Genomic DNA, 26,821 nt, shown 5'->3' with positions numbered 1-26,821 from the left:
AAGCTTGCCTCCTGCCAGCAGTTGAACTACTGGTTTGCCTAATACAAAGAATCCTTAACTGTTTTCATTAAAATTGCTATAAACAATGAATGCACATTCTATGCATTTAGGTTTCATAACATTGTATTCCAGTATAATTTAGCTTCATTCAAGTTGATGCAATTACTAGGCACTTACAATTACTGGGTATTCTTTTCTAGGCACTTGCTAGCACTTCCCTTCACTGATAGAGTGCTTCTATGGTAACTATTAAGTGTAATTACCCAAATGTAGTTTCAGGATGAGAGCTATGATTTTAGTATCCCGTCTTCCCAGCACTCTTTGTCATATAACACTTTGAAACTGATGGCAGTTTTGGCCTCCACCACCTTCTCCTTTACTCTAACACTCTAACTTGTTCCAATTGTCTACCACTGTGTTTGCAAAAGTGAACGTTCTAATATTTTTTGGTAGCTCTGCTTCCTTACTTTAAGCCTATATCATCTTGTTCTTGAAGTTGCAATTTTCAAAAATTCTTCTTTGTCAACTTTGTTGATACCTGTTACTATTTTGTATGTAGTGATATCACCTCTTTTTCTTCTATCTTCTAACTATGGTATATTTAATGCCTCTAATCTCTCCTCGTTTTTGGTATATTTAACACCTCTAGCTTTGGTATATTTAACACCTCCTTATCTCTCCTCGAAAATAACCTAGCTCATTTTTTTTCAGTTCTGGGAGGCATTTGGTTGCATACCTTTGTACCCTTTCCAGTCTGTGCTTTTTGAGACATGGGCACCATACAACTGCTGCATATTCCAACTTTGGTCTCACAAAGATCGGGAACAATGGTGTGTTCAGATGTTTGCCTTTTCGAGTTATGGCCCTCTGTGTTGATTGCCTTACCTTGGGTAGTTCAAGAATCTTAGGCCCGTGGTTGGAGGTATTCTGTTTGGTTGTATTGTGGTGCACTGGGTTTGGCCACTTGTACAAAGAGCATGCTGCAGCATTCGGTGGATGCTTTGTTGGTTAATCTTGTTTCTTTGGTCCCCTGTTCCAAGTCTCACATTTCTCAGGTTGTCCGCATTATTTTTAGGTCGTGCCAGACTGAGATCTACTCTCATGACCATGATGCTCACAGACATGCTGTGTCGGTGGTGGTGTTTTCTAACATGTTCTGGGTTGGACTAGTATTTAGTCAATGTCCCTGGGCCCAGTCATTTCTGTGTTGTTTTTGGCCATGTTTTCTGGCCTTGTGCCTCTGCTTCTCCTAAGTACTTGACATCTCTCCTCATCCCTGATAAATCCTTTGTTTTTCTTCTCCATGTTTGGTTAGCTTTAGGGAGACACCAAGGAGCTCCTCCAGAAACTCAGCATTGAATGTAATGAAATGCCACTTTCTGCAATTTTAAATAAAATGTTTTGAAAATATTTTAAATAATTTTTGTTGTATTTCTAGGTATTACAACAGTGGAAATTTCGTCCACAACCACTCCATTAACACCTGTTACACCACCTGCAGTTGTAACTCCTTCCATGTAAGTATGGCTTCTTAATGTTCCCGGTAGTACAGTCAGGTTCATTCTCGACTCACAAATGAGAATTCCGGGTTTTAATTCTAAGAGGGGACAAAAATGGTTGTGCTTGTTTCCTATCACTTAATGATCCTGTTCACTTGCCAGCACAATAAATGGGTACTCAAAAGTTAGTCAGCTTATTGTAAGGTTGCATCCTGGGGAGGGTCAGTAGTTTCAACCACGGGCCTAAGAGGCTTAGGCCTGTGGTTGGAGGTAATTCTGTTTGTTTCGGCCCACTGGGTTTGGCTACCTTTGAGTACCCCAAAGTTACTCCAAAGTTTGGGTACCCCAAAGTCGGGTTTGTTCTCGACTCACAATAAAAAATTCCGGGTTTAAATCCCGAGGGAACAGAAATGGTTGGGCATGTTTCCTGTCACCTCATGCTCCTGTCCATCTAGCAGTAAATTGGCACCCAGGAGTTAGTCAGCTTGTCGTAGGGTTGCATCCTGGGGAGGGTCAGTAATTCAACCCTTGGGGGGGGGGGGAGACCAAGATATAAGCCTATGTACTGTATACATAAGCTAGCTGCTTGTCCCCCTACACAATGAATTATTATGTATTAATTATTAATAATTATAGATGACTTAGGATAGGTATGTGGATATGCCATTATTGAGAGGGTGAGGAAACAGATTGTACAGATCACCTGAGGAGCAAGGAGGTATTAGAACATAGTTCATATACAATATTATATATCATAAGATCAGCAAGATAGGTTACAGTTTGATAACATCTGAATAAAAAGAACCATCAGGAATAGATGGCAGATATAGCATTACCAATTTCAATGCATTCATGAATAAGACAACAAACTTGTGTCTGAACATTTGCATTATATCCCATTAGCAGAGGAATAAAATGACATCTGTTTTAAAGAAGTTTACTGTAAGATAACATTATATGTTTCTCCAGCCCACCAGAGATTAAGGAAATACCCATGACCTGTGATGAAGAGGGTTGGAGTCAATGGTTCAATGAACACTTCCCTGATGTTGATGGCGAGTTTGAGTCTTTGTCGGAGATTCGTAAGGTACACTTGAGAATTGCAACTAATATACTGTACTTGCTGAAAAGATATTAATTGATGATCTTTTACTTGCAACTCCTCACTAAGCATGACTTGATATATTTTATTCTGTATTAAGATAAATTCAGTATTAAGATAATTCTGTATTAAGATAAATTCAGTATTAAGATAATTCTGTATTAAGATAAAACTTGTTTATTTACAGACCTACTCACTCTGCCCAGATCATTACATCACTGATGTTGAATGCCAACCAGTACGAGGAGGAGGGGTTGAGCCTATTGTTACTTGTGACAAGTTGGGGGTCAGGTGCAGGAACAATGGTGAGTTCTATTTTGTACTGAATATGAATAAAAAAAATTGTATTCTTTAACCCCTGCACTGTACATACCAAGATATCTTAGTTGACATGTGGCGAACTGACCAAGAAAACTTGTAGGTACAGTATATGGAATGATTCAAAACTTCTGTGGGTACACGAGGCTCACATCCTGTTCCTCAGGAGTACAGTAAATAGATACCATCATAAATAAATAAATAAATAATTAAAGATTGCTTCCCTCCTGTCTGTGAGAGCCTCAGTACTGCAAGAGTGACCAAGGTTGGTGAATGTAGCAGGAGCACAGCTGTCCAGGTCAGGACCACAGCACCACTTAATAAGGATGACTAAAATAAGTAACTGCAATTATTTTGTGGTGAAAGTGTCATAGATGAATCTGATGGTAATAAAATCTATGTATAAGGTTCAGATATCAGTGAACACAATACAGTGGCACCTCGATTAATGAGCGGCTTTATCTACGAGCATTTCGAGTAAAGAGCGAGCCACGCACAGAGCATTTGTCTCTACTAACGAGCTTTTCCTCGATTAACCCTTAAGTTGCACAACACATCATATGATAGGTTGAGTGACTTGCTATAAATTGCACATCCCATCATATGATGTATTGGAGTACTCCGCAAGATTTAAACGGCCCGCAGATACACGGGGTTCACCTCACCTTCATCAGGGCTCTTGTAAACAGTCTCCATTTTTTTTTTAAATGGTGGGCCAAATTCCCGGGTGTGAGGGGCTTAGTGTTGAGTGAGCCACCAAGCCTGATGCACACAGCATGTGCTCACAGCACTGCTGTTCAGCTTGTGACCACAGCATCGCCTAAAAATGCCGTAATATACATGTTTATGCTATTATTGATCGATGATATTATTACAGAAGACCCCTGACTGTGATAAAAATGACCAGGATTCTGATAATAGCAGGATTGTTGTGATAATTAGCGCTGTAGTGGGAGGAGTAATCTTGGTGGGGAGGTAATATCGTCTGCTGACTGTGTGACCACCTTTTACTGTCTGGACTCACTATACCAGCTTAGTTGTTCGCTATGGTAAACAAAACATGCAGATACTTATATATAACATCTGTATATAAAAGCAAAAACAGTATGGTGGGAGGAGAATGGTGGCGAGTCAAGTGAGGTGAGGGAGGGAGGGAGTGGCAGCCAGTGACGGGCTGGCTGCCACTTGTTTGAGTGGCAGAATATGTTAAACTGAAACAAGTGTTTGAGAATATGTTAAATTGAGTATTAGTAAATGTGGATGATTATGTGTAAATTTTTCCTGTGCGTTTTCATGAGTAGCGTTACTGCACCCCACAAGGGAAGAGAGGTCCGAGACTCCACACACATAGGTTGTGTGGTGTGACCTCGTGACGTTATGAACCTCCATTATATCTGAGTGACTGGAATACTGTTGTTAATCTGGTGAATGAGAAATTATTCCTTGATAGTGTATTATCTCATTTCTTGTGTTTTAATAAATGTAATGCACGCACTTTGATTGTTGAGTCTCGCCAATTAAAAAATATGGTCCCAGCCCCACGTGGTTACTCAGGTGTTTGAAGTGTTTATCAATGAATATTGGTTCTACATCCCTGTTTTAAAGTAATGTATCTATACTATAAGTAAGGAAGTAAATGACAGGTTTCGCAAGTTCGTACTCTAGGTACAGCTTACAAGCTCCTGCCCATACCGCAGTGTTCTATAACACGTAACTTGTCCTTAATTGTTAGCACAACCTTCTTCCTTGTAACACCTCCAGAATGATTGCTGCAGCTACCAGACATAATCTTCGCAAAAAATTATATAACAAAAATCTCAAAATTTTAGGACACTACAGTTTTCATCCTGTGCACGTAGTTCTTAAGAAATTTATATTTGTTATAATATTAGATAATATTTTTGTATTTTATTGTGATAAATTGTTCTAACATTGGTTATTATATACAATATCATAGGTCATAGGATCATAGGTCCCTCCACATGCCCCTCAACCCCCAAACAGTCCCTCCTGACTCTCCCGACACCCCTACCTTGAAACCACCCACCTCAACACCTCCCATACCCCGCACCTCGAGCCACTGCTGTATGGGATTAATACGATACAGCCCGATGACTGTCTATATGTAGTATCCATCAAAATCTCCTGGATTTCCGCATTTCTGTCTGGGTATGGTGAAGTTGGCAGAAAGTTATGTGGACTTGATTTAAATCTCTGGCTGTCTATTTGTATCTGGACAAACCTCCGATAATCTGGATTCTATGGACATTCATCCAGATATGGACAGAAAATTAACCGGATGCGATTTTGTCTGGGTGACCCAGATATCCAGTTTAGCGGAATCCGGATAGTCGAGCTCATACAGTACACTATAGTATTTATATTTTCTATAAATCCACTACAGTATTTACACACAATGTTTAGGGGATAAATTAGGATAATGAATAAATTGGCTTTACATTTTTTGAAGTAATACTTGATGCTTTTCTTTTTAATGAGAAATATTTCTTTCATAATCTTCCAGCTGGGCAACAATACTGCCAAGACTATGAGGTACGAGTGCTATGCCAATGTGAATGCCAAGATGGTCTGGGCATGGAGAACTACAACATAACCAATGAACAGATTACTGCCTCCTCTCTTAATACCCCCGATGATAAGCCATACGGAGCTCGCCTCCACTCTGACTGGGCCTGGACTGCACAACCTATTGATGAGTTTGATAAGAATGCAGCAAAAGATGAATGGCTACAGGTGGGATGCTTTATTTTTTTTTTGTACAATGTGTGTGTAATGCTCAATGTGTGTGTGTGTAATTACATAAGTGGAGTTACGGGATGAGAGCTATGCTTGTGGTGTCCCGTCTTCCCAGTACTCTTTGTTGTATAATACTTTGAAACTACTGACAGTTTTGGCCTCCACCACCTTCTCACTTAACCTGTTCCAACTGTCTATACCACTCTGTTTGCAAAAGAAAATTTTCTAATATTTTTTTGGCATCTTTGTTTCCTTAGCTTGAATTTGTGTCTTCTTGTTCTTGAAGTTGCTGGTTTCAGGAATTCCTTTGTCAATTTGGTTGATTCCTGGTTTTATTTTGTAAGTGGTGATCATATCACCTTTTATCTTCTATCTTCTAGTTCTGGCATGTTTAACACCTCTAGTCTCTAATACAGGTAATACTCGATGTAGTGGACATGGCGTTTTTGGCAGTGTCGGCGACATTGGCATCTTCATGTTCCAATCTTGTTCTCACTCTCATGGTGGGGTAGAGTGAGAACAAGGAAGAATTTCACTGCTGGTATGCAGTGAACAGGCATGAAGAAGAGTTAATCTTGTGATTGAATTAGATTTAACTAGATTATGAACTAGATTATAGAGAGATGCTCTGTACTTATTTGCATGTAAATAAATTAGTTTTTCATACTGTCTTTGTAATAATTTACACAGGTGGACCTGAAGGAGGTAAAAGAGGTAACAGGTGTGGTAACTCAAGGACATCCGTACTTTGAGCAGTTTGTGGAGACCTATGCTGTCCAGGTTTCAGAAACAGGAGCAGTTTGGGAAGATGTTAAAGAGAAAGGTGAATCATTTGCAAAGGTCAGTAGATAAAGAAAGTGTTCCATTTAAATAATTTTCAAACCCTAATATATATGATTAACACGTGATAAATTTTAATTCTCTAACCACTGTGCTGCGCTAGCCGAGAAAACTCATTTGCCCGAAAATGCGCTAGCCGAGAAATGATGATGTTAGTTTATCATAAGAACTGAAAAATCCATGAAAACAAGGGGCACACATTTACTACTAAAGACTTCCAGCAACCAGCGCCCATCTTGAAAAAACATCCGAGTCCCTCACTTTCCTTTCATGGGCTTAGTAACGTGTTTTAGGTTACTTAGTCCTATGAAACAATCCCAAGGCCATGGCTTTAGGAATGTGTAGGGCAACCATGCTATGAGCCACTGAAGGTTTAACAAGCAGCAAGTGAGTGATTACCATTATATATTTTAGGCAAAATGTGTGCTATGTACAATTATAAGATTTAGGCTTCTATATAAGCCTATATATATGATGATACATACAGTATATATAAGTATGAATAAATACATGGTGTGCATATATTTATGCACATATATTTGTGTATATGTATATTTTATACATATATACAAAGTTATACATAATAAACACCATCTTTGACACATAGATACAACTTATTAGAAGCAAAAAAACTAAATAAATACAGTGAGAAACATTGAAAATAGGTCAACAAAGTTATTCTCATGCAGCAATCTAATTTTTACCCAAAAAATGCAACTTCTCCGGGCAACTAGGGCTAAACTACAAGAGATAGAGACTTTGTACAGTACTTGGATTTTCGTGCTTTATGGGTGCTAATTAACAATACCCAAAGAACAAATACTGTTTTTAGGAACACTATATTTTTGGCACATAGCCAGAGTGTCATAATAGATGCAGCTCATCACAGTGGTTAAAGTGTGCAATTTTATTTAAAATTGGAATATATTGATGTAGATTGTGGGTTAGATGTTTTGATGTATTGGTAGCTATCTTTCTGAGATTGCTTCATAGTAAAAGGTTTCATCACTTGGCCCAAGTTCTGTTTGGCCTACAGGGAACCAAAGCCAGAACCTGGTTCCCCCTTTCAGAGGCACAGGGTGAGAGTGACAGTTCACCACCTCAATGGAAAAAAAGTCTCCAAAAAGTCAGCAAAACTTTACTGACAACTGGAGGGTTTGCAGGAAACAAAGCCTCAAAACTGCCAACAAATGTCTCAAATCATTCACACAGAGATTTGGATTCACTCAAACTAGCTTGAAAATCATTATTACCAATTACCACCACCACATGGCCCAGGCCCAGCAATCAGCCTGCTTCCCATCTCAATCCTGGTGCTGATGTGGTAGATGATACCTTATTATCTACCTTATTACTTGAACAATTCTTTTTGTATTATTCCATTATTTTATCATATGCTTCATGTATGTCCAGCTTGTTATGTAGGGCTTGGCTCTTGTTGCATATCAGGCTGCATGCGCCCACGGTTTTCTTCCCTGGGGGCCTGCTACTGCTGTCCTTGCACAGAGTTATCTTCTCTGGTAATTACCGAATTACATTTACAGAACGAGTGCTGGTGTGTTTGGTGGTTTGCTCCTGAGTGGCCTAGCCACTGGGGTGAAGAGCCTTCCTTGCCTTGGGCTAATTGCAAATCTTTGATCCCTCTGTTTGGACCCTTAGCTGGGGGCATTCTATTCATTGTACTTGGTTGCACTGGGGTTTGCATGCTTGTGCATACAGTGTGCAATAATCACTCTTTGTAGCCTTGTTGTTTTGGCTGCATTTGGTGACTGTTCTTCTGGTACATAGCCCCAGTGTCCAGTGTCTTTGCTTGATTAGCTACCTTGTGGCCCTAATAATTTCCCTTGCAGGTCTCTGTTGTAGTCCATCATGGATGGATCCACGGAGCCTACCCTTGTTGAGCGTGAGCTTGAAGGGTGTATATTGTCCTTGATATGTGATGATCAGTTTTCTGCTCCCACCATGCTGCCTGCTGTGTCAATGACACCTACAACCAAGAGTCCTGTGAGGTTTGTTGTCACTGGAGCTCCAATCTTACTGATTCCGTTTTGCAGTTGAAAGATTTTTGCTGCTTTGCGAACAAGGTTTTATCGGGTTAGGCATTTGTGGCTTATTCATTGGCACAACAACTTCCAGAGTTGGCCGCCCTATGATATTTAGGGACCTTGAATTAGAGGTCTTGCTGACCTCAATCTGGACTAAGTTTCCACCTCCTCTTCCTTTTCCTGCTGGTGTAGTTTGCCCAGCTTCTGGTCTATCCCCCTCCCCCCCACACAGTCCTTTCCCTAATTCTGGCTCTAAAAGTGTCTGAGAGTTTTTGGAGCTGGCTGGGAGTGTGCCTCACCTTTCTCTGAAAATAGTCCCATCCATATCGCTGGTGGAGGCAGTTGAGTTTTCATGTCTTGCCAGGGTTTCAGGTCTTTTGCTCCCTCCCCCTGTCCACTCCAAACCTTCTCCATGGGAAGGCACTTTTTATCATAGATGTTTGGGCGAGGATTTTGGCTCTGCTATCAGAGCTCAGAGAGAACCCAAGGAGTGTCCAGGGTGGCCTGGACCTTAGTGAATTTTGGTCCTCTCTATAGAGAGTGTTGTGCTTTAAGGGGAATAATTTTTCTTATCCTCCTTCCATGTTTAAGTTTGATCGTTCAGTTGCTTCCCCTCGGGCTCATTTCCAGGTCAAATTAGATGCTTTGGAGTCATCTTATTTCCAGATGTTTCCATCTTGCAGCGTTAAATTCCTCAGTGCTTTTGTGCGGATTGGTTTGGTACCTCTTGTGCAACTCGGAAATCTTTTCTTTGATGAATCTTGCCTCTTTTGAGTACAAGTCTGTACTCTGCTTATTAGCTGTAGTGTGAGGTTTTGGGTTTGTCCCATTTGGTTCACAGCCCTCTTTTATTTTCCTTTTAGCCTTTTTTTCGCCCAGTGAGCCCTTGGGGGCTTGGCAAGAGTTCTGTTGGACCCGCAAGCTTCATTGGCAGGAGGTAAGTTCCGTCTTTAAGGTGTTCTAGGGTGGTGCTTATGCACTGATTAGTAACTGCCTGTTGGCTCATGAATAAAAACAAAAACAGTAGTATTGCGGGAGGAGAATGTGGGTGAGTCAGGTGACTTGAGGGAGGGAGGAAGTAGCAGCCAGTGGCGGGCTGCCACTGGCACTGCCACTCAGCATGCCAACTTAGCGGTTCGTTATGGTGAACAAAACATGCAGATACTTATATATAACCTGTGTATATAGTGTAATAACCGACAAAGTATTTGTTCACTGTTTGATGAACATAATTGAATCAACAATATGCACACCATATTTTTGAGTACAGCGATGATTCACTCATTTTATTATATAAATATATCACACTATACACTATTGAATAATATTACAGCAAAAAACTACGAAAAATCAATCGGAGACATTGAAATAATTAGGTAATTATCTCTTTGTGGCAACTCCGGCCTGACAGCTGGCAAGCAACAGACTGCCTGGGACGCACGCTGAGTCAGAGCCTGTTTTTTGCCAGACTTCCCCGCCTTATAGCGGGCAATATATGACACTTACGATTTTTTTATTATTTTTCCCATGATCAGGGAACACAAATTAACAGGTTAGGAAGATTTTTTTTTTTTTTTTTTTTGTGTGTATGCGCCTGTGGGTGTCAAATGGTATATAGCCATGCGCCATTTAAGGGTTAAAGGTCTTAATTATTACGCCCTGCCCTGGTGACGCTCTAGTATTCTCTCAGTCTATCCTTATCTCAACTATGGTATTTGTGCTTGGGGTTCTACTACCCAAAATCATTTACATCCTCTAATTACCCAACACAAAGCTGCTATTAGAACAATATCCAACTCTGGCCCCAGACAGCACTCGGTACCCCTACTCAAATCTCTGAATATGTTAGATATTAAGTCACTGCACATTCTCTCATGTGTACTCTATATATTTAAAACTCTGAATTGTAATGTCAATCCTAACCTTCAATGCTTCCCAGAAGGTTGTAACAGAACTCATGGGCACCACACCAGAAACAAATACCTATAAATAAATAAATAAATAAATATGTTTATTCAGGAAAGGTACATACATACAAGTGATGTTACATTAATGGATCGATATATAGATAGAGCTAGTACATACAGTGCCTAAAGCCACTATTACGCAATGCGTTTCGGGCAGGAAAAACATTAATATCTAGAACTTAATACTAATTGAGCATAAAGAATAAAGAATATTTGATATACCTATTTGATATTCCAAGAGTTAGACTTAATCAAACTAGGAATGCTCTACAAATCAAGGGACCCAGAATGTGGAATGACCTTCCCAATTATGTCAAAGATTGTACCCCTCTCAATCAGTTTAAGATGAAACTAAGTACTACCTAATTAACTCCCTGTAACCTACCTTACTTCTAAATGTCAACCCATGTCTTACTATTTAAAAAAAAAAAAAATGCTGTTTGTTGACCAACTTGTATATTGACTATTTTCTACTATGTTCCCCCTTTTTTTATCTTTTATTATTTTTTTTTCTTTCAACACAATTTATACTTTAAGCTCAATTACTATTAAGTTTTAGTCTAAGTGTTTTTTCCCACCTCATCCTTGCCCGAAACGCTCTGCGTACTAGTGGCTTTAGGTATTGTATGTACTACAAGTACCTCTATCTTTAAATCAAACATGTGTTTGTACTGTAACTCTGCAACTATGTATGTACTTTTCCTAAATAAATTATTATTATTATTATTATTATTATTATTATTATTATTTTGTTTATTTAAATTTTCTGGTCTACAGCAATTCACTGGCAACAATGACAGGTCAACTCCTGTGACAAACTTGTTCCCTGAACCTGTATATGCTCGCTATGTGAGGATCGTCCCCATAGACTTCTATTCTGCCATATCTCTCAGGGTAGAACTTAAGGGTTGTGATACCAAAGGTAAGCTAATAACCTATGATGTTCTTTATGTTCATAATAAAAAATTAAATAACCATTTTTAACAGAAATGGGTTTTAAAACCATGCAAGATGGATGTTATTTACTACTATGAATGTCATTTATATTATGATTTACATTTAAGATGCTACTGTTACTTTTTGTGGTAATACAGTAATTTATAATAAAATCCAGTAAATATTTTAATATTTTAAAATATTCTCAATAGTAAAAGAAGATTCTACAAACATATCATGCATAACTTCCACTTTAGCATCCTTGTTACTATCGTCCAGTAATACACATTTTACATGTACACTGCAACCTCCAAAAATCAGAATCATATTGCTCCAAATAATCAGGAATTCAGAATAATTGTACTTTCTGGGAGGGCTCTGTTCGTGACTCCCTGTTGCTAAATCCTCAATAACTTCATCCAAATTGATTTGCACCGGGCTTGGCGCCTACATGAGCCCCTCGCTCGATATGTTCCCGGATGCCTTGTCTCTCAGCTGGGGCTTTGTGACCAGTGCTTATCTGGCCGTCCAGGGTCACTGGGGTCCATCCTTCTGTCGGGCTCACAGCACGGTGCGGCAGTCGCTTTGAAGGGGTTTGTGTTGCTCGCGGATTGACAATCCGGCTCCATTCGGACTGCGCTCCAGTTGTTCATTACCTTAACCAGGGGATACAATGCGGTCCTTGGCTCTTTGGGGCTAGTCGCTTCGGGTGACTCGTCTGCTGAGTTCTCAGGGTTTGGCTTTCCTGGCAGTTCATACCCGGGGAGTGTCCTACATCCTGGCGAACAGCCTGTCTCGGTTCATTCCCCGGTTCATGGAATGGATGGTCGATGCCGACTCATTCAGTTGGCCCTGCTGGACTTTCGGGTTAAACATACCGAGTTAAACACTTCACACGGGTCTGTCTCTTACAACTTTCACATGTCCCAAACTCTTTTAAATATCTCAGAAATTCATTCCAGTAAATAATTAAAGAGTTTTAAAACTTTTCTGAATAGCATTTCTGCACCTCCAGTGAGCCAATTCAAACCCCTACTGAACAAAACTTATAAAGTACTATAATTATAATTATTATTATAATTATTATAAAAACTTGCTACTTAAAAAAATTTAAACACCCCAAATTTGTTTAGGTTAAGATTTATTATGACTTTTGTGCTGTAGATTTGCTGTTTCTTTATTGTCTTTTAGTTTGTAAAGATACAAATAAATGCATGTGTTAAATGGGCATGCTGGGTAATGGGCTATTTTACAGCATTTGCTTTTTATAAACAGAAATTCTACACTTGTCATAATTAAAGAGGATTTTAGTAATAAATGGTTTGATTATCATTAGGCAGCATTCTTGTTTAATTTTAGAAATGAACTTCAAATGTGTGATGTATAATAATATATAATTCTTTTTTTTCCTTCCAACAGAGATGACAACACCTATTGGTAAGCATAAAGAATGCATATAAATATAAATTCTCCAAAAATATAATTCCCAAAATAACTTAAAGCACATATTGTAGCATTAGAAACTAAATACTGGTATTTAGACAAAAGCAACTACAGACAATTTAATACAATTATAATACAATTTTCTCCTGTTTTGCCAGGAATAACCTCATCCACGGTATCATCATCGGACACGACCACCAAGCCTACATGTGTTAATGGCTGGACGTCGTGGATGAATACTCACACACCCAGCCCTCAAGACTGGGTGAGCTCCTCTTCATTTTATAACATTTAGTAGTTTTTCATGATATAGACACCTAAATATTAGTCAGACTATACTGTACAGCACTGATAATGGAGAAACACTGTAATTATTTAGATTACATAAGGCAAGATTTTGGGGACTGGGGACTGAATGGAATTTTCATTCGTATTAAGTTTTTAATAGTGTTAAACATTAATTTCATATATATATTTTTGCATATAATGCTTTGGAGATTAGAGTATGCCGGACACTAATACTGTATTTCATTATTGCCATTGCTGATCTAGGATGACATGGATGACCTTCGCTCCTTGGCAGAAAAGTACACATTTTGTGCTTCCCACGAAATTTTGTATACTCAGTGTCAGGTGGTTGGCCTTGGACTGTCACCTGAGGCATCAGGCCAGGTGGCCATCACTTGCAATCTCAACGCTGGCCTTCAGTGTATCGATAGTCTTCAGGCACCACAACGTGAGTACACGTAGATTTAAACTAACGAAACAAAGTTTTCAGAGAAATATAAGAAAATTCACTTTTGTAAACAGAGTGGTAGATGGGTTGGAACACGTTATGTGAGAAGGTGGTGGAGGCCAAAACCATCAGTAATTTCAAAGTGTTATATGACAAAGAGTGCTGGGAAGACAGGACACCACGAGCGTAGCTCTCATCCTGTAACTACACTTAGGTAATTGCATTAATATTTAATGTGGGGTAAAATATGTTAGGGAAAATTTATAATGCATATACTGCTATTAAAAAAAAAATGCCAAGTAACAAAGACTGATCTATTTTTAAATAGTATTTCTGCACAGTTTTTTAGAGACTTTGTTTTATTAGCTTAAGTTTATGGCCTCTTGTTCTTGTAGCTTTGCAAAATTCATCATTATCAATTTTGTTAATTCCTGTTATAATTTTGTATACAGAGATCATGTCATATCTCTTGTTATAGAGACAGAAGTCATATATTAAGATATATAATTGAACCTAAATTTTCTAGTTTATTGATGTGCTTTTTGAGTTGTGGATACTAAAACAACTGCTGAATATTATAGTTTAGGCTCTTGAATATTGTGAATAATTTATTTATTTATTTATTTATTTATATACAAGAAGGTACATTGGATTAGAAAGAATACATAACATAGTATTATAATGAAATTTTTTGTTTGCATTTCCCCATCCAAGAATTTAAATGAAATTTCAACATTGGCCAGAGTAGAATATGCTCGTGTTACTGTATGATCCTTACATGGTTCTCTGATGACAGTTTACTATGCAGTACAATAAGGGTTTTACTTCTGGATCTCTTTAGTTTAGTGAGTTCCTTCTCATCTGTTCACATAATTTGTACGATTAGTGTGGCCTGGTCTCACTATGCCACATTCAATAATGTGATGTTTATCCCTATTAAATTCTACTTCTTATGTGTTGCTTCACATATTTGCATTTAATTCCCTAAGTAATTACCAAAATGTAGTTACTGAATGAGAGCTACACTCATGGTGCCTTGTCTCTCATATAATCTTTGTCATATGACACATAATAACTGCTGATAGTTTTGACAAGCACACGGCTCTCAGTTATACTATTCTATCTTCTTGAGATGATTATCTTGAGATGATTTCGGGGCTATTAGTGTCCCCGCAGCCCGGTCCTCGACCAGGCCTCCACCCCCAGGAAGCAGCCCGTGACAGCTGACTAACACCCAGGTACCTATTTACTGCTAGGTAACAGGGACATCCAGGGTGAAAGAAACTTTGCCCATTTGTTTCTGCCTCGTGCGGGAATCGAACCCGAGCTACAGAATTAAGAGTCCTGCGCGCTATCCACCAGGCTACGAGGCCCTATCTGATTACCACTCTGTTTGCCACACAACATTTAACCACATATTTTGGCACCTTTCTTTTCTTAGCATCAAGTTATAGCCCCTTCTTCTCAACATTGTTGAGAAGAAGCCCCTTCTTCTCAACATTGCATATATTTAAAATTCATCCTAATAAATTGTTGTCAATCCTCTTATAATTGATCCTGTTATCTCTTTTTTTTCATCTGTCCATTAGTTTTGGCATATCTGATCAATATATATATACAGTAGTACCTTAGTTTTTTAATTTAATCCGTTCCCAGGGACGGTTCAAAAACCTTAAATTTAAAATCTGAAACAAATTTTCCCATAAGAAGTAAGATAAGTGGAATTAATCTGTTCCACACCCCCAAAAATATTAACTTAAAGATATATTTTATACATACTACTACTTACATTTTGTACTACAGTATGTACAAGTGTATCTTAACTTTATTAAATTCTTGTTGGTGTATGGAAGGCAGTGAGGAAGGGGGGGGGGGAAGGGAGGAGGAGAGGTGTTAGTGTTTGGAAGAAGAGGAGTTTTGGCTGCTCTGTTTCCCCTAGCTTGAGCCTGTGATCTCTTGTTATTGAAGGTTTAGGTTTAAAGAATTCTTTACCAAATTTATATAATACAGTAATAATAATAATAATAATAATAATAATAATAATAATAATAATAATTATTATTATTATTATTATTATTATGTTTATTCAGGTAAAAGTACATACTGTACATTCAAAATGAGTTACAAACAGAATGTTGGATTTCTAGATAGAGCTGGTATATACTATGCCTAAAGCCACTAATATGCACAGTGTTTCAGGCAAGATCAACAAAATTTGTTGATTCCTGATACTATTTTGTGCATAGTGATCATGTTACTTCTTTTCCTTCTGCCTTTGGCATATTTAACACCTCTAGCCTCTCTTTGTAATTCTTGTACTTCAGCTCAGGAAGCCAAATCATTTCAATTCTTTGCACTGTTTCCAGTTTAAATTTTTTATTTATATATTCAAGAGTTCTTAAATTCTTGTAAAGCCACTAGTATGCATAGCATTTCAGGCAGGTCCTTAATCTTAATATTCCCTGGAATATGATCTGCCAAATCAATTAACAACCAGGTATCCATTTCCATTTTCTAGACTATGAGAGGAGGTCTAAAGGGAAATGTTGTCATGTTCAGTGCTCCCTAAAGGTGCCCTCCATCCACTGCCAAAGCTTGTTTATTTCCTTCCTGTAGGGGTTTGATGCTGTAGGAATATGCACTTTTGGAAGCGCCATCCTGGAGGGGAAAATTAGCTTCTGTTCAGTTCTCAGAAGGTCATGCCTTTGTATACTCATATGTTTTTCTGCTACTTACTGTAGAATCCTCTCTGGGTATTCCATGTCCCTGAAGAATGAACATATCATATCCAAATCCTTCTTGAGTTGGCTGTCCACACTTGTTATCCACTTTATCTGGATGCTTAACAAATAGGGAAGAGATTGCTTTAAGGATTTTGTATGACAAGAATTGTACAAGAGATAAGACAGCAAGTTAGAATCCTTGTAGAACACTTTAGTTTGGAGTTTCCTTTCTCCACCCAGGTATTCACAAGTGTCGAGGAAGGGCAGCTCCTTAGAGCTACACTACATTGTAAAATCCAAATCTTGGTGGACAACGTTAGTCCATGTGTGAATTTTTTACCTTTACCTCCCTGCCTGCCATTATTCCAAAAATATCATCAAATATATCTGAAGTAGATGAGTGGGGCTTGAGTATACATCCTGCATTGCTCCTTGAAGGCTGTGTGCATGATAACCTCCTCAGTTTAGTGTATAACATTTACACTTGCACTAATCATTGTTCCTTTAATCTGGTGTTTGTTTCTTTATAATATAATAGGACTTGTTTATGTACTTTTAGAGGGTAATGTTTACCTATCAGAAATACACCACTGTGCATGTGCAGGTTACCTGCCACTTTGGCAGGAGTTTCAAAACTTCATCTTAAAGCATGACAGACATTTAAACATAAAAATATTACAAGGTCCCTTCCTTACAAATCTTTACTTACAGTGTACTGTAGGCATTTATGATTATCTGTTTATCATCCTGATTACAAATCTCCCGTGCCATTATGTCAACTTCTCGTGGGTTGTAACTGTTGTAACTTTTTACAAAAAGTTACTGTTTGGAAAAAGTTAAAAAAAAAAAAAATATATTCTCATCAGTTGTAACTTATTACTTTTGTAACTTTTCTTTAATTGTGATTTTATTTTTATGTTCAATATGAATGCAGTAGAAATATCTTTAGAAAGTAATTTACATGTACATTATTGTAATGTATACACAGCATAGTGAAAAACAATTTACTAAAGACATGTGTAAATTTTCAGATTGCTTTGACTATGAAGTCCGTTTCTACTGTGACTGCTCACAGAGCACAACAACAACAGAAATAAGCCCTACAACAACTGAGCCCTCGTCCACTACTGTGACTTCAGACGCATGCACTGTCTATATGCCACAGTATAAAATGCATGAAACTGATTGTCGCAAGTTTTATCAGGTAGAGAAAATTATCATATTTAAATATAAGGATACTATTAAAATGCCTTGATAAAGGCGAGCAGTATATCATAATTGTCTTTAAATTATCACATATTAATAATAATAATAATTAGTTTTATTGGGTACAGGAAGCCAGGGTCCATATATACTTTAGACTGGCATTGTGGTCCCTAACTATTGTAGGGCACAAATCATATATATATATATGATATTGACCTAACTGACTGGAGGGCGCATATCATATACTGTATATATAATATGCTTACATCAAATTTAGAAGTCCTACACATACACAGGGCTCACATTTGCTTCATCAGGCCTCCAGTAACCATCCCCCGTCTTGAAAAAAATCCTGAGTCCCCTACTTTCCTTTTAGGTACTTAGAAAAAATGAGGAGCATGTCTGGCAACATGACCATGCAGTGTGTGAATGTGCAGGGTGGTCATACTAGGAGACATTGACGTTTTAACATCAGCCAATGAGTGATTACCATGTATATATCCAAGCAAAATGTGTGCTATGTGTAATTTTAAGATTTAGGCTTATATATACAGTATTGTATATATATTAGTAAGAATAAATACACAGTTTTTTTTTTTAACTCGTATATCTATACATATGTATATTTTCAAAGTTATACATAATGAGTACCATCTTTGACACATCAATGCAGCCTGTTAACATGAACAAATTAAATAAGATAGAACCAATGGAACTAATTTAACAGTGTTATTCTCGTGCTGCAACTCCCTTCATTTCAGTCCACAAAAAGCAACTTCTCCAGGCCACTATGGCTAACCACAAGAGGTAGAGACTTTTTATTTATATTTTCGTGCTTCCTGAATGCCTATTACAATGTCAAAAGAAAAAAAAAATTTATGTGTAGAGCCCCTTCGGCTCCCCGGAGCTATACCAGGCTGATGTGTATATATTAGACCATGGCAACAGTCAATCGAAGGAGTTCTAGGCCTATTGGGGACCAGAGCCAGAACCTGGCCCTCTCAAATGAGGCACGAGGAGCAATGGCCTAAAGACACCCCCGTGTAATTGGAAGCAGACTTTGTCTGCCATCTACCAGGTCAGGCACCCGGAAAGGTAGGAATTCCAAAACAAATTACTGCTGATCAAATAATTTGCAAACCAAAAGCCGAACTAGCACCAGAACTCTCCAATCAAAACCAAGGAAACAAGTATGCTGTATGATGTCTCAAGATAACCTCACCACACACACCGTCCATCTGTGTGCGCAACCCCCTGCTCCCCGGGAGGGGGATGGGGGGTCCCAGACCTCCATGCTGGCAACTCTCCTCAGTTCACAGGCTGTTGTGAGGGCGAACGGTCAATTGACTCTGGCTCCATCCTTTGAGCAGTGCTGCAGTGCGGTGTTGTTGTTGTTCAGTTTTGGTATCGTGCGAGCCAAGAGTAACACAAGAGTACTGGGGCTGCATGCACCTAGGGCTGCCTTACCTAGGTGCCCTATAAGTACTACCCTTATGGCTTCAGGGTTATTTTCCCTGAGCCGTTCAGGAACTACCTCCACGTGGTTCTGTTGCTGCTCGGTGATTGCTCACCCTTGGTGTTCTGCTGGAGTGGTTCTTGCTCCTGATTTTTCCTTGGGAAGGAGATAGTTTCGCCGCTGGCTGGGGCGAGGTACTGTGCAGCTGTCTGATATATGCATAGCAACCGGTTCTGTTCACCTGGAGACGTTGTGATTTTGTGGGTTTTTTCTTTTCTTTTTGTTTTGTTTTGCCTGGCAGGAGTCTGCCAGGTGTGGCGGTAGGACCACTTGTATGTTTTTGGTGGCCCTCCACTAGGTCCCCGTGCTTGCACATGTCGCAGGGGTTCAACTTTTAGTTTGTTTGCTTGGTAGCTCTGGGATAACCGGTTAGCAGTACCTCGCCTGGGCTTCCCTTAGCAGTCAGCCTAAGGGCCCTGGAAACCCCCATGGTGGCTCAGTGGTCTGAAGGAGGAGACCTCAGAGTCCCACCTCACCTTGTGCGAGTTTGAAGGTTGCTCTGTCCCCTTGACTCAGGGTGACACTCACCGTCTGCCTCCGTCATGCTGCTTGTTGGGTCAATGACACCTTTGACCCGGAGTCCTGCGAGTGGTGTTCCTTGTTTGTACTCCAATTCACCCAGTCCAATGAGATTGATTTTCGGGTGCCAGCAGCTTTGTCGTTGCATGCAAGGTTTAGGTTGCTGCAATGCGCAAGGTTGGTTGTCTTTCCGGATGCCCCGCAACTTCCCCGTTTTTGTTATAGGGACCCGGACTTGGGGGTGTTAGTCGCCTTGACTTTGGTTTCATCTGCACCCCCCAGTCCCTTTCTTGGGCGTTGTTTTACCTCCGGCCTGCTCATACGCTGCCTGAGCCGTTCTGATCATTGGACAGGGTGCTCTCTTTTCTATCTTCTCCTCGGTTTGTGGTGGCCCCCTTGGTTCTGGACTGTTTTTCTAAGGCTCTTTTCTTGTTGGCATTGGCCTCTGGGGATCGGGTCGGGGAGCTTCATGCCCTCCTCCGGCGCAGGGGTTTCTGCTCTCTCGGTCCTGGTGGTCGTTTCATTCGGTTGCAGCCTTCTTCTTTTTTGGCGAAGAATGAGTCTGGTGCTTTTCGAAGGGGTCCTTGGGTTGTTGATGCTTGGTTGGTTCGGCCGGGTGTGCATCATGTTTTGTGTCCGGTTGTGGCTCTTCGCCGTTATATGCATGCGATGACCTCCGTGGCAGGGGATGCGCTTTGGGTGGATCCGGTTTCCCTTCTTTCCTGTTCCAGGGTGCCGGTCTCCCAGGTCGTCTGCAGGATTATTCGGTCCAGCCAGCCTGTGGTCTATCCCTGTGCCCACGATGTTCGTAAGTTCGCGGCTTTGGCTGCTGTTTTTGGGAATATGTCCTGGGCTGACATTCGAGCACGGGGTTTTTGGAGGTCGAACATGGTCCTGGCTGCACGGTATCTCATTAATGTTCCTGGACCTTCTCGGGCGTGTGTAGCCTTGGGTCACAGGTTGCAGCCAGTTGTCTCGACTTCAAGTTGAGGAGCGAGTGACGACCGCCTCATGGGTAAGTCCCTCTTTTTCTTTATCTTTGGTTAGGTAGCTCATGGGGAGCTGAAGGGGCTCTCCACAGAAAACCAGCGTTGAATGTAATGAAACGTCATTTTCTGGGTGAGACCCGGAGGCTCCCTAGCTGGCATCCCTCCCTCCCTCCAGTTGGCATTTTTTTCGCGTTTTTTGATACTCAGCCTCTGAACTGAGGAGAGTTGCTGGCATGGAGGTCTGGGACAACCCTGTCCCCCCCAACCCGGGGAGGAGGGGGGGGTTGCGCAGACAGATGCTCAGAGTGTTTGGTAATTACCTAAGTGTAATTACCTAAGTTTAGTTACAGGATGAGAGCTACGCTCGTGGTGTCCCGTCTTCCCAGCACTCTTTGTCATATAACTCTTTGAAACTACTGACGGTCTTGGCCTCCACCACCTTCTCCCATAACTTGTTCCAACCGTCTACCACTCTGTTTGCGAAAGTGAATTTTCTTATATTTCTTCGGCATCTGTGTTTAGCTAGTTTATATCTATGACCTCTTGTTCTTAAAGTTCCAGGTCTCAGGAAATCTTCCCTATCGATTTTATCAATTCCTGTTACTATTTTGTATGTAGTGATCATATCACCTCTTTTTCTTCTGTCTTCTAGTTTTGGCATATTTAATGCCTCTAACCTCTCCTCGTAGCTCTTGCCCTTCAGTTCTGGGAGCCACTTAGTAGCATATCTTTGCACCTTTTCCAGTTTGTTGATGTGCTTCTTAAGATATGGGCGCCACACAACTGCTGCATATTCTAGCTTTGGCCTAACAAAAGTCGTGAACAATTTTTTTAGTATATCGCCATCCATGTATTTAAAAGCAATTCTGAAATTAGAAAGCGTGGCATAGGCTCCTCGCACAATATTCTTTATGTGGTCCTCAGGTGATAGTTTTCTATCTAGAACCACCCCTAGATCTCTTTCTTTATCAGAATTCTTTAAAGATTTCTCACATAATATATAGGTTGTGTGGGGTCTATGTTCTCCTATTCTACATTCCATAACATGGCATTTATTAACATTAAATTCCATTTGCCAAGTGGCGCTCCATGTACTTATTTTGTCCAGGTCTTCTTGAAGGGCATGACAATCATCTAAGTTTCTTATCCTTCCTATTATCTTAGCATCATCAGCAAACATGTTCATATAATTCTGTATACCAACTGGTAGATCATTTATGTAGACAATAAACATCACTGGTGCAAGAACTGAACCCTGTGGTACTCCACTTGTGACATTTCTCCAGTCCGATACATTGCCTCTGATCACAGCCCTCATTTTTCTATTAGTCAGAAAATTTTTCATCCATGTTAGAAGCGTACCTGTCACTCCTCCAATATTTTCCAGTTTCCAGAACAACCTCTTATGTGGAACTCTGTCGAAAGCCTTTTTTAGGTCCAGATAGATGCAGTCAACCCAACCATCTCTTTCCTGTAATATCTCTGTTGCTCGATCATAGAAACTGAGTAAATTCGATACGCAGGATCTTCCAGATCGAAAACCATACTGTCTGTCTGATATTATATCATTTCTCTCTAGGTGTTCTACCCATTTAGATTTAATTATTTTTTCCAATATTTTGACTATTACACTTGTCAATGATACCGGTCTATAATTAAGGGGGTCTTCCCTGTTTCCACTTTAGTTGATTGGAACTATGTTAGCCTTTTTCCATACATCAGCTACAACTCCTGTAAACAGGGATGCCTGAAAAATCAGTTGAAGAGGAATGCTGAGCTCAGGTGCACATTCTCTCAGAACCCATGGTGAAACTCCATCTGGACCAACTGCTTTGTTCTTATTTAGCTCCTTGAGCATTTTTTCCACTTCGTCTCTAGACACCTCTATGTGCTCTATGTTGTTCTCTGGAATTCTTATTGTATCTGGTTCCCTGAAGATTTCATTTTGTACAAACACACTTTGGAACTTTTTGTTTAATGTTTCACACATTTCCTTTCATTTTCCGTGAATCTATTTCCCATTTTCAACCTCTGAATATTATCCTTTACCTGCAATTTGTTGTTTATGAATTTATAGAATAGACCTGGTTCTGTTTTACATTTGTCTGCAATCCCTTTTTCAAAATTTCTTTCTGCCTCTCTCCTCACTGCCGTGTAGTTGTTTCTCGCATCTTTGTATCGCTGGTATGTTTGGGGGTTCGGCCTCTTCCTGTATTGATTCCATTTTTGTGTCTTTTGGTCTCTGGCCATTGTCTCCTTGTGCCTCTCTTGAGGGGGCCAGGTTCTGGCTCTGGTCCCTGGAAGACCTAAAACTCCTTCGATTGACTGTTGTCATGGTCTAATATATATACACATCAGCCCGGTATAGCTCCAGGGAGCCTCCGGGTCTCACCCAGAAAATGGCCTTTCATTTCATTCAATTTTTTTTTTTTTTTTTCATACCAGGTCAGCATTAAACAGTTGTGCACTGGAAGCTAATGTCAAACTGCTGACCTTCCCAGGATGCAGCCCAACAACAGTTGCCTAACTCTTGGGTATCTATTTACTGCTAGGTGAACAGAGGCATCAGGTTAAAGAAAACATGCTCAACCATTTTTGCCCTACCCAGGAATTAAACCAAAGATACCCAATTGTGAGTCAAGAATATATGTTAGACTCCTCAATATGTGCATGGTGCTGCCTCTTGGTTGGCATGGGTGTACCTCACTGTGATTACTTCACTTGTCACATTACAGGTAATGGATAAATAAGAAAACATAAATATCCATGACAAGAAATAAACAAAGATCTATTAAAGCTTACTCTTTACACAAGCTAGCAGGAGTCTTGAGCATCCTATTGTTGTCCAAATTTAAAATGGGAAATACTTATGGACAGAATCAGGATATGGCATAGAAGGTTGACTAAAAGATATTTAAAAGTAAACGATGATGAATCTTTATATTGAAAGTGGCCTTTTCCAGTTAAACATTTATTTAATATTTGAAATATAAAATGCCTATGAGTTCATCAAGCCTCAGTTTAGTGCAGAAAACAGGAGATGCTTTTTCACCCCACAGGATTATAAACCCATGGAACTGTCTATACATTGAAGCTGTAAATGCCAAGGCATTACTGAATTCAATATCCACCTGGAAAAAATCATCAGGGAGAATAGGACGACCTTTGACAAGCTGCTGGCTTCCTGTCCCTTGTTGAGATCACTAGAGATATGCTGATCCTCGGGTAAATTCAGGTAATTCAGGTAAATAAAAACTAGGAGGCCAATCCTTTACAAATTTGTACAGATAGTGTATATCCTGGCTGACCTTGAAAGGCATTCTACAGGAAAAGTTAAATTCAGTTACTGAACAATGGCCACGAAAGGAACACTCACATTTATTTCTATAATGCATCAAATTTATTACCAAGTTTAAATTTATAACAGTACAAAATCACATGTGACCTTATTTGGTATGTGTGATGGTAAATTGAGCTCTCTCTCTTTTCAAGTGTTCCAGCACATCTCTGACCGGGATGACGTATGTCGTCAAGGAATGTGGTCCAAGTACTTTCTTCAACCCAGAAACCCTCACCTGTGATTTTGAGTATAATGTGATACAAGTGAGACAAGAATGTATTGGTAAGTTAATTGCCACTTGTTTATTTTTTCTTCTAATGTGTACTTTCTGCATATCAATTTATGGATTGAAATTAAAGTTCTGTAATTGCAACTTGAGTTTGATATAAGCTGTGCTTTACTAAATCTTATTCAGTATTTACCCGAAACACTTTGTGTAATAGTGATTTCATTAGTACTGTGTAACTCCTGTCCCTAGAATTGTACATTACTCTTATGTTCTTTGTATACACATTCTTTGGAATAAACATCATTATCATTATCATATTTGACTAATATAAATATTTTCATCTATTTACCTCAGTAGTTTAAGTTATGTTTTGTTTATTATATAACCTTAACCATAAGGCATTCAAAATAATAATTATGGCTTGATTTGTTTACTCATCAGACTTAAGTATTATGGTTTTCAATTGTTGTGGCTCACTGCTTGTTTTCTCACTAATATTTATTTATTTATTTATTTTATTTATTTATATATTATTATATTCTTATGATTCTTATTTATATATTATTATATTCTTATGATACTGGTAAGCACTGATGAGTACCTTTTAACTACTTCCTTTGAAACTAGGCCAGACCTAAATTTCTTTTCATATTCATGTTTTTTGTTGATTGATTTAATTATGCCACTTGTGAGCCACGGGTTATTTTTTCTTTTATCAGTTACTTGTTTGGTAAGGAGGGGGACAGTGAGTGTTGTAGAGGCTTAGAGTTTTGGAGAGAAAGAGGTTAGTTGATGAGTTTATATCCTGTGTATTATTAAATTCAGATTCCCAGTTAATATTGTGAAGTGCATTAGAGAGATTGCCTAAAGCTGATTCATTATGTAGCCTGAATGAGAGTTTCTTGGTTTCTGGTGGTGATGTGTCCAAGTTTGCTATGAGGAAGGTAGGATAGTGGTCAGTTGTTCTGTCATAATAAGAAACTTTCCGTAGAGACTTGTTTTTCCCTACATCTTAACACTTGTCTGTAGTGAGGCATCAGTGTCATTGAAAAGGTTAAGGCAATGGCCTACTGCCGCTTGATTTGGGTGAGTTGTTTTAACAAAACTTTGCATTTCCTCCCATACTGCACACCACTTCTTTATTGTTGAGGAAGGGACATTCTGCACTGCCTCCTCCTCCCCTCCCTCCCCTCCCCCCCCTCCCCTCCCCCCCCTCCCCTCCCCCCCTCCCCCTGAAGACCCATGACCCATAGGTCACTTTCTTGGGACCCATGGCATGGTATATAATTACTTTTATGTTGAAAAACCAAAAGAGCTGAAAAAATGAAATTCTTTACAAATAATTCAAGCGCGATTGTCACTTGGCGGGAGGCACTGGTAAACTAAAGCGTGGTTGCCCATGCCACCAAGAACCATGCGCTCGGTCGATCCGTATGTGTATCAACAAATTCACAAAATGAAGCAAAGCTCGTAAACCGATTCAAATTATACGAAGAAATTGAGCTCGTAGCCCAAAAAATTTGTAAAGAGGGACATTCTGTAACCGAGGTTCCACTGTATTCTACTTTATCGAGGTTCATTAAGCCTGGGTTCTGGGATGACATAAGTGTCAAAAACATTACACAGCATTACTATGAAATTACGGTAGGGGAAAATCAGGGCCAATCTTGAGCTGCAATTCCGTGCTTGCAGTACTAAGGAGGGTCCATATACAATCCTCCACAAACCAAGCACAAGACTTGATGAACCTTAACCTAACATAGTCACCCATAGATGAAGGGATGGTGATGGCCTGCCAGTGATGGAATATAAAGAAGAGTTATAAAAGTGTCACCCAGGAATAACAAGCAATGCCACAGCAAATTAAATTACACAGTTCATGAATACTATATTCAGAACATAGTAACTTTGTGTAACTCATTTAGCTTCATAATTTTTTGTTATTTTGTTTGTTTCCTTTTATCACATATGTCTACACTGTCATTTTTTATAACATTTTATACTGGTCTCAGATGCAAAATGAAAAGTAATTATTAATAATTATTGAACAAACACAATAGTTCCTGTAAGACATTATCCTGTGAAGTGTGTATTATAAAGAGAAAGTTCATACTAATATTTATCAATATCTTAATCTATAGCAGCAACAACAACACCACCAAAATATGCCGTCTCAGATGAACCAACCACTACAACAAAGGAGCCGTGCACTGGGGACTACTGGACAGAATGGTTCAATGTTTCACACCCTGATACAGACCGAGGAGACTTTGAAACATTTGATAAGATCCGTGAGAAAGGCTTCAGTGTTTGTGAAGACATGCACATTATGAATATAGAATGCAAGTACAACCACGTGGAGAAGAGCTCGGATAAAAAAGGTGGCTTCAAAGGTGGACGCAAAGGCAGTCCAAAAGGAGGTCGCAGAGGACAAGCCTTGGACAGGCTTACACAAGTATTTGCCGATTACACCAACAGTGATGATATGTATGTGCATTGTACCACAGAATCTGGGCTGATTTGTCAAAATGATGACCAACCTGGACGTAGTAACATTTGTGAAGATTATGCCATTAGAGTCCTTTGTACTTGTGGTAAGTACTTACCTATTTGCATGAATTTGTAATATTTTTTTTTTATTTGGATTGCTGTTATT

General features: G+C 39.3%; 1 protein-coding gene across 1 annotated transcript in view; it reads left to right on the top strand.

Moving 5' to 3' along the window:
- The window catches only part of LOC123745535 (hemocytin), a 316,051-nt gene that overhangs the window by 130,997 nt on the left and 158,233 nt on the right, over positions 1-26,821 (top strand). Inside the window, exons 35-46 of the mRNA XM_045726144.2 lie at positions 1,439-1,517; positions 2,469-2,586; positions 2,789-2,906; positions 5,444-5,673; positions 6,367-6,516; positions 11,306-11,450; positions 12,884-12,901; positions 13,066-13,172; positions 13,460-13,643; positions 17,398-17,570; positions 24,089-24,218; positions 26,307-26,759. Coding sequence (XP_045582100.2) covers positions 1,439-1,517; positions 2,469-2,586; positions 2,789-2,906; positions 5,444-5,673; positions 6,367-6,516; positions 11,306-11,450; positions 12,884-12,901; positions 13,066-13,172; positions 13,460-13,643; positions 17,398-17,570; positions 24,089-24,218; positions 26,307-26,759 — 1,905 coding nt within the window. The remainder of the gene's footprint in view (positions 1-1,438; positions 1,518-2,468; positions 2,587-2,788; positions 2,907-5,443; positions 5,674-6,366; positions 6,517-11,305; positions 11,451-12,883; positions 12,902-13,065; positions 13,173-13,459; positions 13,644-17,397; positions 17,571-24,088; positions 24,219-26,306; positions 26,760-26,821) is intronic.

Source organism: Procambarus clarkii, chromosome 71 (genome assembly GCF_040958095.1).
Source record: "Procambarus clarkii isolate CNS0578487 chromosome 71, FALCON_Pclarkii_2.0, whole genome shotgun sequence".
Classification (NCBI taxonomy): Eukaryota; Metazoa; Arthropoda; class Malacostraca; order Decapoda; family Cambaridae; genus Procambarus; species Procambarus clarkii.
This window is presented reverse-complemented; position numbering and strand designations above follow the sequence as displayed.